This window comes from Montipora capricornis, chromosome 1 (assembly GCF_036669925.1).
Source record: "Montipora capricornis isolate CH-2021 chromosome 1, ASM3666992v2, whole genome shotgun sequence".
In the NCBI taxonomy this organism is placed as follows: Eukaryota; Metazoa; Cnidaria; class Anthozoa; order Scleractinia; family Acroporidae; genus Montipora; species Montipora capricornis.
Window position 1 is genome coordinate 41,507,242 of NC_090883.1, and position 17,500 is coordinate 41,524,741.

Genomic DNA, 17,500 nt, shown 5'->3' on the forward strand with positions numbered 1-17,500 from the left:
TTTAATGTTTACAGGGAAGATAGAAAGATTTAGGACAGCCTGAGCTGAATTTCGTTATAGCAATACGGATATTGACTGGACTTAAGACAAACTGTTAGGAATTCTAATTTTTAAAGTACAGAAATAAGGGTAAAGATATTCATCACAACTATAAACTACCAGTTTTTACAATATTTCTCAAGCCCAAATACTGTAAGACTGCGTTCCGTAGGCCTGCTCGGAAACCCGATTTCCTGTTGCCATATTTGGCTAGTTTTGAATCCAGCCGCTGGCATTGTTTTTGGAACGCTGCCCTTGTACCATAAGAATCGGATTATTCTATCGTTTAAACGTCAGCAGGCGTCAAAAATCAATTTCAATAGGGTTATCAGGTCAGGGACACTTAAAGACAAATACATAAAGTTTGCGTTAGACTGGAGAGGTGAGCCAAGGTGAAGACCCTACTTTACTCCAGTAGTGAAGCAGCTCTCGTAACCTGATATTGTTTGGTATTGTAAGCATCTTCTATTGTTTTTAAGTCCTGTTACACGTTAACGAGACCTGCTACATGTCAATAAAATAGCACTCTCGTCGACGGTCATTAATAACTAACCATTCTCGAACAAATGCTTGAGTTGTGCAGATTGGTCAATAACACTGCAAACGGTTGGTGCAGGCAAGGAATGACCGCTTTTCGACTCCTTGTTTGGCCCTCAAATTGTATGTTATGTATTTGTCATGATGAAACTTCCTACCTGACTGGCGATCACAACCGTTAATTTAGGGTGCGTTCGATTGACCGTATTCCGGAACAGGAATACATGGAATAGAAATTATAAGTCCTTCGTTTCTACTGAGATTCACATTAAAATTACCACAAACCTGCTAAAATTTAAACATATTTATTATCCATGTTGCTTCAAAACGCCAGACATACCGATTTAAATGATCACTCCACGTATTCTTATTCCCGAATAGGTCAATCGAGCTCCGTGGTTGTAGTGCTAGAATGAAGAAACATAGAAAAATGCACCAGCTCTTTGAAGTTGGCCATCATTTGGTATTGTAGCAGCTTTCATTGTTTTAAAAGTGTAAGTCATTGTTTCTGTTTTCGAGTCTCTTTCGGTTTGGGTAGCTAGCCAATAGACTAAATCGGCAAACTCAATGTTGTACCCAATTCAAACCCTTTGAGAATAAAACGCTTTGTTCCAGGTATTTCCAAGTTATTTAAATATGAATGGTACATTATGAGCGCACCATCGGCTTCCTGGGAGAATACCCTCGCTCTAGAGGTTAAAGAAATAGATCTTTTACCGATACGGTGGCCATTTTGATTTCTATTGTTTCGAAAGACATTATGGGATGCTCAGGGGGCAAATTGATGTGTATTTGCCCCCTGGGCATCCCATAATAGCTATTCGAAACAACAGAAATCAAAATGGCCGCCCAATCGGTAAAAAGGTCTATTACCGACGTTAAATAAGGCGAACCTTTACCTTACGTTAATGATGTTGTCGTCATGCTGATTAGTAAGAATTTACATAAGAAAAGCAGTGAGGTTTCGATCAAAACGATATCAACTCCAGCCTCACTTTCATTCATGGGCCAGATAACTAAGTACACAACTGTAAAATGGGCTATTAACGTCATTAAGTGTCCCCCAATTCCAGTCCTCAAGTACAGATAAACAGAAGCAGTCATTTTCACCACAAAATATAAAGGCAAATCCTCTACCCTTACCTCACCAAAATTGGGAGTGCATCTAATTACGAGAATTTTTGGACATGAGTGGAAAAGGGACGAGCTGCAGCTCTTAGTTTCTACAACAAAACAAATCCTTTTTTTATAAGGAAAGATACTGAATCCTTTAATAGTTCACGTTGATACAAAAGCATTACTAAGCGAATAAGAGTTAAATCGCAATAAACATTGACCATAGTAAACAGCTCTGTATTACGGAACTATGAACTTTTTTTTTTTACTAAATGGGCACCGACATAGACTGTGTACCGTAAACAATTGCTTATTTCTAATATTAAACAAATCGGGTTTACTTCATACAACATTTACGTTTATTCTATGTCTACGGATTGCAATCAATTCCGATTGGAAAATAATTTCTTTATTTAGTAGGTAACCAGCAACTAAAATAAAATCGCAAAACTCGGGTAGGCAAAAAACAACTCTATGAAAGACAATAATTATTTTAACGTACTTTATTCGAAAACATCCAGATTTATAGAAATGAAAAGTCTATCGACCCAGGCTTAAGTGATATAATTAGGCTGCACAGAGTGGGAATACACATCCCTAGATATAATACACAGTTCACCAAAAACAAACTTGGCCCACTTCAACTTCAATTTCTCCGGCCAAGTCATAAGAGGCAAAGTCCACAATTGGAAGCCTGGAGGCTTGACTTGTGCTTATCACAAATTGAGTGTCACGCATTGATCCGTCCTTAACCTGGAGAACAAAAATATTTATGTCAGTGTGTGAATAAGACATTCGACCATAACTAAGTAGAAGCTATAGACCTTATTCATAAATGGCGGTCAATTTATAATTCTTTTGTCGAAGTGCAAATTAGCCTACCAAGCCTCGATGCCATACAGTGAATTGAAAAGAATTCTTGCTCTAAAATGAGGCTTGGTAGGCTAATTTGCACGTGGAAAAAAAGAATTATAAATGTGACCGCCATTTATGAATAAGGTCTATGATTTAAGCTTAAACGCGGGGGAGCGGAGTTGGAAAATAGGGATGGGTATATTAATGGCAATTTTACTACACGAATCTGCCAGACCTCGTTAATCCGCCCACCAGGGGTCGCGTTTTGCCGTGTAAACACTTGAAGGTAGGGTAACCCGTCAACCCGGGGTCGGCTCGTGTGACAATATACTCCCTTTGGCGGAGGCGTTGCAGCTTTAAAAGTAACAATAAGAAGCCACAGCACTGAAAAGTTGAAGCGAGAGACGTTAGTGAGAGTTGAAGAGCATTAACCGCCAAAATGGGTCCTTCACCCGCCATTTTGCCTGTTTAGGTACTCAGCGACCACGCAGTAGCCTCGAGAAAGGTCACCCCGGGACCCGAGGGTGGTAACATTGCATTCCATGTAAACAGAGCCTTAAAAGTATGGCACTAGACCAGGCTTTTCACGGTTTCTGACGTCATCTTGGTTGGGGGGCAAACGCGGCTTAAGGGATTTTGGCGGCAAAATTCAAACCTCTATAACTCCGATGCAGAAAGGCAATTTAAAAAATTTTGAAGTACTTTTAGTCACTTTATTAATAACATTTACTCAACAGAAAATTAGATCATTGCACAAAGCACAACGTCTGAAACTTGGATATTAGAAATCTCCTCGTGTCGCTTCAAATTTCGCGGGAATTTGCATAAGTTTACATGAAATTTAAAATTTTCATTTACGGTCGTTATAGCTAGATTCTGATCATTAAAGTAAACGAAATAATCTCAGTAGAAGCGCTTTTTGAGAGGTATTCTCGCTATCCACAGCCGTCACACTTTAAAGGGATTTTATCATGGTTTAAAGTCGGCAAAATTCCCATACATTCACTGTAATTTAAGTTTGCCTCCCAAGCAATATGGCGTCAGAAACCGTGAAAAGGTCTATCTTGTTCCCATAAATGTCTCAAATCGCGCGGTCAAAATCTCATATCGTGCACGTCGTACTGTGATATAGTGATGTGGACGACATTCTGAACGAAAGATGGAGACCTGTAAGAAAGTTCGAAGAGGGAAATATTGCGTTGCTTGTGGCCCCAAAAAGCAACTTAAGTTGCATGAATTCATGCTACACTCCTGGTATACGAACGCACCAGTTCCCTACAGATCCCCAGATGTGTGGGAAAAATGGGTTTCGATCAAGCGCCACATGATGAGAGTGACCATGGCCTTTCATCGATTAAACCGTCACGGTACATACCTGGCAGCCATCAAATGGAACTGTCACCATGGCTTTCTTCGACTTGGATTTGGTGCTAAATTCGTGCCCACTGGCGCCTTCGAACTTGACTGCTTTGTTGAAGTTTTGGGAGCTTTGGTCAAACCAGGCTACCGAGTTTTTACATCTGAAGGTTATTTCTTGCCGGGCGTTGTTGCTGAGAAGTTGTAGATATGAAAGTTGGACTTCGTCGATTTCGTATTCAATCTGCAACCGAAAATTGATAGATAGCATTAGGGAGACCCTGACTTTGTTCAAATAGGGGATATTACATGACTACCTGGGAATATGAATTTTTAACTAGCCAATCTTATAGCCTCTCAGTTGTAAGCAGTTTACCTTCTCCTAACTGAGTGGCCTCATAGCTCAGTTGGGAGAGTATTGCATCGGCATTGCAGAGGTTATGTGTCGCAGATGCATTCAACGACGCAGGTACTCTCCGCCCATGAGAAGACAGGGTGGCACGGTACATTAAGGGCGCTGTCACACTGTGAAATGTTTTCGTGCTTCTGGTCTCGCAATGCTTTTGGCGACATTGTGGCGGGATAAGTTGCACTAAACATTTCACAGTGTAACATACCCTGCAACGGCCAAAATCGTTGGAAGACAACTAGCAACAGCCGTTGCCGAAACTAGAATTTAAAAGTTCTACTTGTCTAGCAAGGATTTTGGCCGTTGCAGGGTATGTGGCAATGTGAAATGTTTCGTGGAAATTGTCACGAGACAAGTTGCACGGAACATTTCACAGTGTAACAGCGCCGTACATGACAGAAGTCGAAGTAAAAATTTGAGCAAAAAGTTGAATGAAGTTGAAGACAGACAAAATGTGCTCGTGCAGGAATATGCAAGGTTTGAAAACGTTAGTGCTTGGGAAATGTTCCTTCTTAAATTCCTCGCTAGGATGCGGATTAGTGAACGCCTTTACCAACACCACTAAATGATGAACCAACCTTGACATCGTTGTTCAAATCTTCCGCGAACCAAGCGACCTTCATTCGGGGATCAACAGGTGTTTTCCATGTATTCTTGTCAAGCTGAAAATAAATTCAGTAGCAGAAAACTCCTCAGAGTATTTCTTTCATGTGACAGTTGCTGTAAAACCAAAAAAATCAAATGAACCAAACCCAGCGGAAAGCAAATATGTGCAATCGGCGCTGAACGCGGGAAAACGAAGAAGTCACTTACATTTGATTGGCTAACTGAAAGTGGCTCGATATTATTAAGCCAATCGCCAAACCAAACAATGCAAAGCAAAGGAATCAAGGAGTTCCTTTCGAAGCTCAATTGAAAGTTACTCTAATCACTGACAGTAGTTATCATAATGGCTACTTTGACGCCTCACCTCCCCCACCCACAAACATCCCCCCTTTTCAAGTAATAATATACAAGAAACCCTCTTCCATCTCTCCTGTGGACATCTGTTATCGTAATAATGAGACTGAATTCTTCAATATCATCAGTTAAACTTTGCATAAAACTAATGTATCTGTGAGCGTGAAACAGGGTTTTAGTGCTGTCTTCAAAAGTGATTCTCGTAACATACCTTTTTCACTTTAGGTCTAACGCACGTTGCTTTAGTGGTAAAATTGCAAAAAGCCATGAACTGGTCTTCAGATGAGCCACCATTAGGATCAATACGATAGTTACCTGTTGAAACAAGGCACGATATTTTTTTCACGAGACATACTGAGGGCGCAGGACTCGCAATCCCGTTTAAATTACAAAATCTATCTAGCTAACCACAGGAACTGGCTCGAGATATGGGACGGCGACGTCGACTTGAACATCAGTGAAACAAAACCATTTACAAGGGTGTATCCGTGGGATGCATAAACACTTAACACAAATTGTCCAGTTACAGTTACCAACAACTACGGGTAAAGTTCGGAAAATGACGAGAGTTTACCAGAAAGATAAATCTGTAATTTACTAGCAGATATTTGTTGTGAAAACAGAACTAAAGGTTATTTCTTGTTATTAATGCTACTAAATTTGCAAATGGAAACAATCAGCACAGCAATACCTTCAGAATTTACTTTTACTGAAGCTTTTGGAGGAATGCCGTTTTAAAGGTAAGATTTCTTTGGAATACTGACTGGAGATCGGCCGCTTCGTTTGTGTATATAATCAAATCAAATCAAATCAAATCATGTTTATTATGTAAAAGATAAGTAAAAGGAAACGTCAGAGGTAATCCCTATAAAGGGCGCTAAAAAGTAGAATCATATGTCTTTTTGTATTTGATTTCTTTTTCATATTTGGTTGCTTAAGGCTTTCTCTAATATTCTTTTCACGTTTTTGATCCCTGTATTGGGAGAAATGGTGATGGAATCCCTAAACAGTGCAGCTAGCGGGCATGTTGACTATCAAAGCCAGCAAGTGCGGAATGCCACATGTATTGTTGCTAAATTAATTTTGTTTCACGATTTATTTTGCTGTTAAAGTTGGCCATTACTTTGCTTTACTTATCAGCGTCACATCGCATGCTGTATTCTTGGTTTTCACATCACCGTGATGGTGATAAGGCGTGCCCACAAGAAAATAACATCGAAAAGAAGAGAATTGAAAAAAAAAAAACAAAAAACAAATTGCAGCAAGTTTGCATTTGAGCTTAGAGAGCGAAGACCACAGTGCACTCGGTGGAGGTATAAAAGAGACAATAACGGAACTGGAATATATTTTTGAAACAAGCAATTTGTGCAAAAAGGTTGTTGCGGAGATGCAGAAGACAATTTTAATGGACAGTGAGACAATAATTCGAAAAGTGTTATTAGGACTTGTCAAGAGTGGCATTGAGTAAAATTCACGATAGGGGCCAACAAAATTCTTGGTGGTCCCTCAATTAGGCTTTACTGTTCGAATTTGAAATATAGCTATAGAATTTGAAATAATAATAATAATAATAATAATAATAATAATAATAATAATAATAATAATAATAATAATAATAATAATACCATATTTATAGAGCGCTAATTCCCAATAGTCCAAAAGCGCTTTACAAAAATTTACATAAAAAACTAGATTAAAGGTTATAAAACTACATCACAAGAAGCTTTAAAAGCAAGTCTTCAACTTGGATTTAAAAGAAGAAAGGGAACCACAAAATCTGAGTTCCAACGGAAGCGTATTCCAAACAGAAGGAGCGGCCATCGTAAAGGACCGTCCACCATAGGCCTTGAGATTAAATCTAGGTGTAAAAAGCAACAATTTGTTTGAAGATCGAGCACAGTGATATAGTCAGGTGCAGAACCATGAAGAGCCTTGAATGTAATGACAGCAATTATGAAAGTGATCCTCTGTTCAATAGGGAGCCAATGAAGCTGGATAAGCAAAGGAGTGACATGTTCATATGTACTGCTAAGATGAACGAGCCTTGCAGCACTATTTAGGACATGTTCCAGACGTTGTAAAATACATTTTGGCTGACCACTGACCCCAGTTGCTTACTCGCTCCTGGGGCGCGATGGCCCGATGGCTCCGGTTGTATCATACGGGATTCTTATCAAGCGGGTAATCTACTATCCCTGGGGTATGCACATTTGTGACTATTATTAAAGAGTATTTACCATTACTGAGTGGCGAACCAGGATGACAAATCTTGAGATCTCGGCAGGTCTTTGCAGGAAACAAGGATGAATTGGCTCTGCGCTCTAGTAGGAACATCTTTTCGGCAAGGTATGCAACACGGTCTGCGATCTGCATTTCCTGAAACAAAGATCACGGAAAATAATCAGTGCAATAGAAAATTGTAAAAAGTTTGCCCGTTTTAGAGGAACATTAAGAATAATTCCTCTTCATGATTTTCTATACGATTGATTTATGTCGCAGAGAAAGCATTACGAATTTGTATTTGAAATTTGAATTTGCCCACTTTGAATTTGAAGTTTATTCTTGGAAAGAATGCAAAAAACAGTTTTAACACAAACAGAACAAAAATCTTCTTAAAAGTATGGCATTTCAATCATGTGACCTCCAGTTTTCAGATGGAGGGCAAATATTTTCATTATGGCAGCCGTGGAGGCAACACGCGTATGCGAGTTCTCAGTAAAAAAAAAAGGAAGAAAGATCTTTCGTACGATCTTAATGATTTACCGCCGAATTTAGCTGCTTATCGGTGGTTTTCACGTTACGTCATCGACGCTATTTTGGTAGACGAAAGCAAAAGATCTTCGTTCGTCAACGAGTCGGGGTACTTAATCGTGTTTCTGTTACGTTTGAATTGCTTCTTTCAGATTATTGAAAGTGGGGTGCCTCTGAACTACCTTGATAGCTAAGTGCACTTCTACTATAAACAACGCATTTGCATTTGCATTTGCAAACCACCTATTTAGAACTCCACTTATCTCTTGCATGGAATCGGTAGCCACGAATTTTAGTATTGTCTGTTGTAGTTAGTGTTTGTTTGTTTCCCCTTGGTTTGTCCACTTCTAGTTTTCCTTGTCTTTAATTAAACCTTATTTGTTCTTGCCTTTCTTTTGTTTCCTCCTTTGCAATAGTACCTTGTTATGACTGTTGTACGGCTCATATGGTTTCTTGTGATATTTCACTGGTGTTGTTGAGCCGCACAGATCTTGTAAGTGTCGTATCTTTCACAATTCGTTTTCCTTTAGTAAACTCAGAAAAGGTAGAACAGAAAGTTCCATCTTTTTCTGCATTTTCCTGTATGCACGTTTCGCTTTTCCTTTCAGTGAATCGTCAATTAAAATAAATAAAGGGAACGTTTTTCAAAAGGTGCGAACGAGAGTGAATTAGATAAGAGTGTTGATCTATCACTTTGCACAGTCACAAATGAATTTAGTTTTAGAGTAACTTTGCGCGCGAAACAAAAAAAGGGCCACCAATTTTAACAAATCAGAAGAAGCTACGTCACGCGTGACTGCTTCTGCCATGTTTTTTCTGGGACACTGAAAAATCGATTTTCAAGGGAACGGGTATTCTAAAAATAGACTCATTTTGTGACTGTGCTGATGAACCAACCGATGCCATAACAACACTCTTATGTAATTCACTCTTGGTGCGACGAGTCGTTAACAGAGTCCTTAACAACGTTCTGATAAATTTTAGAAGAGCTGTGAAAAATCTGAGCTTCCACCGAAAATGCAAAAATCGAGTGGTGATGCTCAATAGACCTCTTTCATAATGGCGGCCAAATAAAATGTTCTTTTGTTTTAATGCTAATAAGCCTTTCTAGTCTCGCTAAGACGAGCAAATTTCAAAAGAGTGTTTGTTTCAAAATGAGGGCAGTAGGACTAATTAACATAAAGACAAAAGAATGTAAAAGTGGTTGCTATTTATGACAGTGGTTTATACAGAACCTCCCATCTATCAACATCAAGTCCAGCTTGTGATGCGGAAAAAAGGTATAAATGCATCGATACTGAGAAACTGTCACAATACATACCACGTCAACTGATCGTCGTTTCTGTAAAGAAAAAAAATAAAGTACACTGCTTAAAGCATCAGCATCAAAACGATAATTGTAAACACAAAAAACGCAGTTAAGCAGGACTTAAAGACAATTAAATCAGAGCGACAGCGAAAATTGTGCGCTTCATGTTTGGTCAAAAAATCTCGTGGTATATTCTTCACCTATCAGAAGAGTATTTCAAACCAGTTGAAACTCAAATTTATTTTCCCGCGCTTCGCAGCGGCTACAAATGTTTCTTCCAGACTTTTGATTGGTTAATCCGCTGAGGTAGAGATAAAAGGGAATGAGAAAGGAAAGATCGATTACTTGGAGTCACGTGGGAATCATCAACGTCCACTCACCCTGTTGAATCGTTCGCTTTCCTCCTCAAGGGGTCCTGGCGCAGGTTCAGGAGCGGGTGGGCCGCCGCCGCCTCCAGAGGGTCCTTTGCTTGGGCCAGCGCGCGATATGCGTTCTAGGGCTGCGGCAGGATAGCCGTCTGCACCCTAAAAGCAACGTCATAAAGGGAATTAGCAACCTCTCAGACAATACAATAGAGATCGTCCTTTCTGTTGCACATGACTTATGGTTTAGTTGTACGACAATGGTAAGAATAAGATACAAAAGTAAGGGTTGAATTTGTCATATCGAAAGGAACACAACTGTTTGATTGCTCTTGAAGCTACAAAAATTATGCTGCTGCTGTTAGTTTTGTGTAGAAAGGAAGAAAGGAGAAGTAAGGATAGCGCAGTGGTGAGAGCACTCGACAGCCTCTCACCAATGAGGCCAGGGTTTGATTCCCAGACTTCGCATCACGTGTTTGCTTGAGTTCGGTTGGTTCTCTACTCTGCTCGCTTTGATATGAAATGTCCTCAATTCGTTCCCTGGTGCTAAATACACTTGACACTTAAATATTAATAATTATTATTACTATTTGCCATCTCACAGCTAACGAGAAGCTCCAAAAAGCTTACACTGGGTTGCCTGTGGTACGCGTTACACAAAGAACTGCAGCGTTCCAGTTAATTTTTTTCAAGTGGGGCGTCATTAAGACCATTTGACGGGTCACCCACATGTCGCGCTAGCAGAGGCCCTTTTGGCTCACACGTTTAATTATTTTGTAATGTCCTGTCCCATTTTAAGGTCTTTTAGTCTTTTAAGCTTTCGTAATAAATTCAGTTTAAAGATAACAAAACACGCTCTTGAGTAAAATTCACTCGTTTCTTCTTTAAATAAATAGTCGGCAAAAAACTAACTGCAAATTGTTCTGACGGACGTTTTCCAGCATGTCTAGCAGTTGGACTAAGCAAACGTTTATTGCACATACAAGAAAGGACTAAAGGTGTTGTTTCCGCTTCATAATGTGACGGTCTAATCTGATGCCAGGTCAAAACATTGTTTGGCTTTGCGTTTGCACCAGAAAAAGGCAAGCCAAGAGACAGATGAAGAAAAAAAAATAACGTAGTGTTTATATATAACTATGAATCGAATTCTCATTGAAAGATCTTACAAACCATAGGCAACCCAGTAAAAAGCTGGTAATGTTCAACTGTTGCAACCCGCAACCTAAGATGTTCAGCGCATATCTAAAAAACCTAGCCGTTCCCAGGAGGCAGGCCTTTTGGAGGGTTCAAAAGTTCAGATTACCGCTGGTCTAAACTAACCAATCGTTGAAATTCTTCAAGGTTGTACCCAAAGCCCCTATTAGAGCGACTTTCGTATGACCTTGAAAAAGTGTTCGCAATTTGTTTCACGGACCAATGTTTGGCAAGATTAAAACAAAGCTTCTCCTTATTCCCGCCTAGGAAACTCCTAATATGGGCAGTAAACAATTCGATTGCCCAATCACATTTCTGCATTTCAAATGACGTCAAGGCGAAACTTTCCCGAAATGTCCATGAAGAGATGACGTTGTTTGCATCCGCGTTCGCTAAGCCAATGAAAATTCGCGCTCGCTTGTTTTTCTTCGATAAGCCAATTAAATGTTTTGCATTTTTGTTTACATTCTGTTTTTACGTCTATTTTTCAAGGTCATATGAAAGTCGCTCTACTACTATGGGAATCTTATTATTATTATTATTATTATTATTATTATTATTATTATTATTATCATTATCATTATTATCATTATTATTATTAAATCTCGCTGTGGAATTACTTACACGAGGTCCGGGGGGTCCTGGTGGTCCCTGTCATTAAGAACAACAGAAAAAAATTACTGCCTACTTCCACATCAAAAGAATGATAATTAACTGTGGCTACAAAACGTTCACGTCTCCCTCTGCCAGTAAATGCAATTAAATTATACATAATCCCTTTCTCCCTCCATTTGCGGGTAATTTTACCGATGATGTCAGAGAACAACAGCTTCATGTAATAGGTTACGCGTATATCGAGGTACGTTAAGATCCACAGGTTTTCTCTGCATTTTAGCATCTTTTATAGCTTGCATGAACGAGATGTCTTGGGCCGTCATGTTGGATGGCCCAAATAATAGATCTCTCCTAAACTTCTTTGGTTTGACAAACCACCATCTGTACATTTCGTCCAACTTTCCGAACTTCTGTTTCTCTAGAGATCTGCTGCAAACCACCTGTGTTACGCAAAGCACTGATGGACAATGAACTAACTGAGAGTAAGGAGGGGGCTTGTTCAGGTAACAAAGAAGAGTGGGCCCATAAATTGACATTGAGACTACTTATTTTGGACTTAATGTATAAATTACTAAAAAGAGCGACTTGTCTGAATGAATGGCCGAAAGTAGAATTCAAGAAAGTCTCCATCCAAATGCTATTGTGCTCTCGGATATCACCCATCCAAGCCGAAACCAATAACAACTGGGACCGATGGCTTACATCAACATAGTAATCGGTATATCTATCTGTTACTTATAAAGCACACGAGTTGGTATAGTCGCAACGCCTCTCCTTTTCTAGGGTCTCCAGTCATAGCTCGATACAAATTGCCACAACAACTTATTGCATGAACAATTGTTACCAAAAACTACAACAGAATGTTTACAATCAGAACGACTGATAAACTTACCACTCTGCCTGGAGCTCCCTAAAAAGAGGAAGGATTTAACATGTGAGTACAAATTCCATGTTCATTTATGACACACAAGAAAAACAAAAGCGAACAAAACCAAACAATGATAACTACATCTACAAGCTGGCTTGTAAAAAAGCAATTGGAAATACAAACGCCGAAAAATATACCCAGCGAAAAACAAAAAAATTAAATTAAAAAAAACAACTATAGATTTTTTTTAGTTTTTTTTATTATTTTTATTTTTATTTTTATTTTTATTTTTTTTAATTTGCAACACAACAATACAACAATGTACATAAAGAATAAAATCAACTAATAAAGAACAGCAAACTATACAAGTCGCACGTACTATATATATATATATATATATATATAACGTTTAGAAGAAAGACAACTTCACAGCGTAGCGACTTCAAGTTTCATGTTTGGACAATCATCAGGTAGCCTGATGATTGTCCAAACATGAAACTTGAAGTCGCTACGCTGTGAAGTTGTCTTTCTTCTAAACGTTATATTCGCTCTACCTCACGTATCGAGCACTCTGCAGCTAACTGGAACCCCCTATTTGCGCTATATATATATATATATATATAAACATAACAACAATTAAGACGGGGGGGGGGGGGGGGGTGTTAGTATCCAACAAAAGAGCAGTTTTCAAGTTTCCATTGCCATTCAATTTTCCTGTGTAGTTCTACAAAGTTGGGCGTCTTAGAAAGTGATTTACAAGTGTATAAACAACTATAGATGTTTAAGGTGAAGTGAGCTCGTGGGAAGAATGGAAACTAGGTGCTTGGCAATGGGCTTAATCAGAATCCTAGGCAGGATTGGAACCCTACGTAACACCGGTCAGGTGCTCACCCTCCCCACTCCCCGAGACACTAGAACCCCTGGGGAGGTAGGTCGTTCATCTAAGTCCTGAATATGGGGCAATTTGAATTTAACGATCCTTTTTTTAAATCCCAATAAGTGTTTTACTCACCGCAAAGCCGCGTGTACCCTAAACATGATAATAATAAAGAAGATCAACAGTTAAATGAATTTGTTAAATATAGGTAGCAGTACTTATACATTAACGCAAACAAAATAAAGTTAAACCTCTTATGGTACAAGCAGGCGCCGAAGCAATTCTAAGTATTTGCGGGAGGGGAGGAGTGATACGCGAGTATTCTCCTTCGTACACGCGAGGTCTTTATTGGAGACCTGTTCAATGGGCCTGAAAACGAGCAATTGAAAATTTTAACTCGCCGTTACCCCTGCTATGTTGAAGAACGACGTATTAAACATTTACTACATGCAACGTCAGAGAGACCGGTGACAGGCCCCTTCGCGTGCACTCGTGGCGTGGCATGTCACAAATTTGAGAGTGTGAGCAGAGGTTATTACAATGGTTTCTTAATTACTAAAACAAACAAGAGGCTAACTACGTAGTAGCATCTTGGTCAATATCCAGTTCTATTCCGTAGTCTAAAGTCCAAAATTCACGTCCCGTGAGCCAATGATAAGGTTAGTGCGATCGTAGCATAGATGTTCGCAGTTAACACTGTTGTTAAGGGGATTGATTCCTGCAAAAACCAGTACACAGATCTACGACGGTATTTTAAGTATTTAATACTTTTTCTTAACAATACCGGGATAATTGTAGGGAGTATACAATAAATATAAAACTAGTAAAAGTTTCACTACATCTGCCCTCGCTTAAGATAGTATGAAAGACACTTGAGATACGTTTAAATTATATGCTGAACATTTCGCCCCTGTTTCCGATTTGCGTCCAGACATAATTATTCATTTTCTGAGCCAGGCAACGCGATTTGCATCAGATCTGTTTCAATGTTTGATTTTTCAATCGGTAACCCGAACGGCACTTTTGGTTCTCCTTGTTAGTTTCTACTTCGTGACTTAAAACACCTCGGTCGTGTAGAATAATACCCATACAAATTGCGCGCCCGTTTAAGCAATACCCATACCACCTTGCGCGCCCGGTTAAGCAAATCGAGATTGAATCCCCCTAGAATACCTACCAATTTATACATTTACCCTTTCTAGGTTGCCTCCTCGGGTTTTGGCCCTGATGGGGCAATTTTGTAATTAGCCCGATAGGATGTGTCACCGAGTCATAAGATAACTGGATATGCGTTGCGTGCAACGAAAAAACAAAAACTCGTTTCCGGTCACGCACACAATTTTTTAATACATCTCTTCCCAGTAATATGTTCCGTAGTCTTCTGTGGTTTAGTAGTCATCGCTATTGCCTCCTGAATGAGATACCGACTTTGAGTCCGACTTTGAGTCCTACTTTGAGTCCTACTTTGAGTCCTACTTTGAGTCCTACTTTGAGTCCTACTTTGAGTCCTACTTGGGCTGCCTCCCCCCCCCCCCCCCCAACAACAACAACAACAACAACAAAGAAGTCAGAGCCGAATCCTATACTTATCTTGAGAAGAATAAAATATAACAAAGTAATAAACAGTACTTTCCAAAAAAAAAAAAAGAAACCTACCGGTCGGCCTTTCAAACCCTTATCACCGGTCGCACCCTGAAAAAACGCAAACAAAGAACGTAGTGATACAAATATACAGAATGGTAAAGACTTGTTTCCATATCTCAAAGTGCCCTTGGACGTGAGCTGCCTGGGAATGAAATTTAATCACTGCAATCGGTCAGTGTAAAATGCAGACTGAGGTTATAATGTAACTGTTGAAAAAGCCCAAACCCCTTAGAAATGCTAACCTTGGGCCTAATTAGATAGATAGATTTCGCAGGATAATAGTTTAATATATACATAGAAAAAGAACGGTTGATAAATCTTGAGTATAGTCTAGCGGTATCCTTGCGGTAGAGTGCTTAAAGTCTGTCCGAGGATCGCGTAAGCGTGAAACTCAGAGTCACAGAAAAAGTTGTCTTATTGATTAGTTCAATCTTCAGATATACATAGAGAAAGAGCTCTATACCATGACAATTACTACCCGGTATATAAAACCTATTACTTTTAGAGTTTTCGTCCTCTACAAAAGCTCACCGGCAAACCAGTGAATCCATCTGGACCAACTTCGCCCATGGGACCCGGATTACCCTATAAAACAAAGGTGAAATATTAACCTATTTCCTCTTAGCAGTAATCTTGTAGGTTTCATTCTAACGCCACACTATTTTTCTTGTCTGTGGGAAACCCCTAAGGGTTGCGCACTTTTTACTCTGTCTATACTGCTTTGTAAATACAGCATTATTGTAAAGTCCTGAAGGAAATAGCGTGTCCAAATAAAGATTTTACATTTACCAACGGTCCGAGAATTCCACCGGTGCAAACCAACGGCCTGGTGAATGGAGGTGTCGGGGCACTTGCAGACTGCAGACTAACCCTAAATTACAGTTATTGAAAGCTAACCGTTTTAAATGGATGAATAGACTTAAAATACTGTTTATCAGCGCTATTTGAAATGGGTGCTTACACTTAAACATTGTTTCTGTTATTTGTAGGCAGTCTGCAATTGTCATACACCTGGTGAATTGGGGGGGGGGGGTGGAGGAAAGTTGGGGGGGATGGGATCAATAGAAATCATCAGTCTCGTACAACGCAGCCATTTCTTTAGCTCATCACGCAGTCATAAGTGGAGAGTAAATATTGCGTGATAAGCCCAAAGAATGTTCATGAAGAAGGCTGCAATGACGACAGAGAAATCAGAGATAGGAACCAGGTTTACCGCAAACGGTAAACATCAGAAAAATTAAGTTTTAACTCATCAATCCTGGCTCCCATTTATGTACAGTGAGAAAGGCACCTACAAAAGCGTTGCCAATTACAGTGGACACGGCGGAATTGCACATGTATTGCCGGTAGGCAAAGGCTATGGAGCAAGTTCTCAAAATGGAGAACCTTCGAGGCTTAACATCGCAGCCATGATACAAACCTTTGATCCCTGGGGTCCTGCAGCGCCATTGTATCCTGGTTCACCTGTTGGTCCCTAGTTGAGCAGAGAATGATGGGTAATAAAACCTTGTCAAACATCAGTCAACAAAAACATGCTCATAAAAATTAAAATTTAGGGTCCTCGGAAATCACCTGTATGCAGTGCTATTGCTTTGAACAGTTTTGACCAGTTTTTCACGCTTACATCGCGTTTGGCATTATTTCTCCCCTACCGTTTCAGGAAGAGAAAGTTTTCCCTTTAAGCTGGATCTTCAAGATAGATTAATCTCTTACTAACCGAGCCGAGTGCCGCACTGGGGAATATTGGCCCGAGGTCACATGGCAGAACGACCGACCGTACCCAGTACGGTACCGAGCAAGTGAGGTTAGTAAGACAGTAGTAAGTTTGAGTTGTTTATTATATTTAATCGTTTATTTGAGCTATCGGACACCGCTTGGTGAAAAATAAACTTGTCTTTCATCAGCAAACTTTGAACAGTAACCTTTTACATGTAATTAAGCAATAGAGGACGTTTTCCGTGTTTTCATAGCCTTATCTAAACACGAGGGGGAGTTGGGAGGATTCGAGACAGTTATGCAAACCCGAGACGCAGTCGGGGGTTTGCATAACTGCAAACCTTTGCATTGTTTAGCCAATGCAATGATGAAGAACATTCAAGTCTCACGAGAGCTACAGACAATCTTCTATTTAAAAATATTTTCGGAAGCTCGCAAAATTCATTGCCAGTCACTGTACATGTTTTGGAGAATAATATATATTTTTTATAACACTTCATGTAATTGCTTATGTGGAGATCAAAAAGAGATTCTCCCCAAAACGTACAGCTACTTTCAAATGCCTCACCGATGACAAAAGGGGATTCGAAAGAACCCCACTAATCCTTAATTATTACAAGTGTGTATCCTGATTAAGTAGTGTCAGTTTGGATATTTCATACAATAGACATACCACTAACATAGCAATGATCGACAAAAAAGTATCCTAGGTAATGAACGGTAATATCTTCGATAGAGTGCCACGCCTGAATTTATCTGAGTGAATTATCGTACTCTGTGAAGGTTGCTTCAAATTTCGCGTTTAGACAAACTTTTTGCTAACCAGTTGAACTCTTCGTTTGATAACTTACAATTGTAACAAGCTGCTGAACTTGTTGGTTCAATTGACCGA

General features: G+C 39.5%; 1 protein-coding gene across 1 annotated transcript in view; it reads right to left on the minus strand.

The window, feature by feature from the left end:
- Window positions 1–1,817: 1,817 nt before the first annotated feature.
- Window positions 1,818–17,500, minus strand: part of LOC138044306 (collagen alpha-1(III) chain-like) — a 68,092-nt gene continuing 52,409 nt past the window's right edge. The window contains exons 46-58 of the mRNA XM_068890896.1: window positions 16,313–16,366; window positions 15,424–15,477; window positions 14,905–14,940; window positions 13,384–13,401; window positions 12,396–12,413; window positions 11,513–11,539; window positions 9,713–9,856; window positions 9,345–9,365; window positions 7,510–7,648; window positions 5,484–5,587; window positions 4,891–4,974; window positions 3,923–4,147; window positions 1,818–2,445 (exon numbers count right to left, since the gene is read on the minus strand). Of these exons, the coding sequence (XP_068746997.1) occupies window positions 2,308–2,445; window positions 3,923–4,147; window positions 4,891–4,974; window positions 5,484–5,587; window positions 7,510–7,648; window positions 9,345–9,365; window positions 9,713–9,856; window positions 11,513–11,539; window positions 12,396–12,413; window positions 13,384–13,401; window positions 14,905–14,940; window positions 15,424–15,477; window positions 16,313–16,366 (1,062 nt within the window). The 3' untranslated portion in view covers window positions 1,818–2,307. The remainder of the gene's footprint in view (window positions 2,446–3,922; window positions 4,148–4,890; window positions 4,975–5,483; window positions 5,588–7,509; window positions 7,649–9,344; window positions 9,366–9,712; window positions 9,857–11,512; window positions 11,540–12,395; window positions 12,414–13,383; window positions 13,402–14,904; window positions 14,941–15,423; window positions 15,478–16,312; window positions 16,367–17,500) is intronic.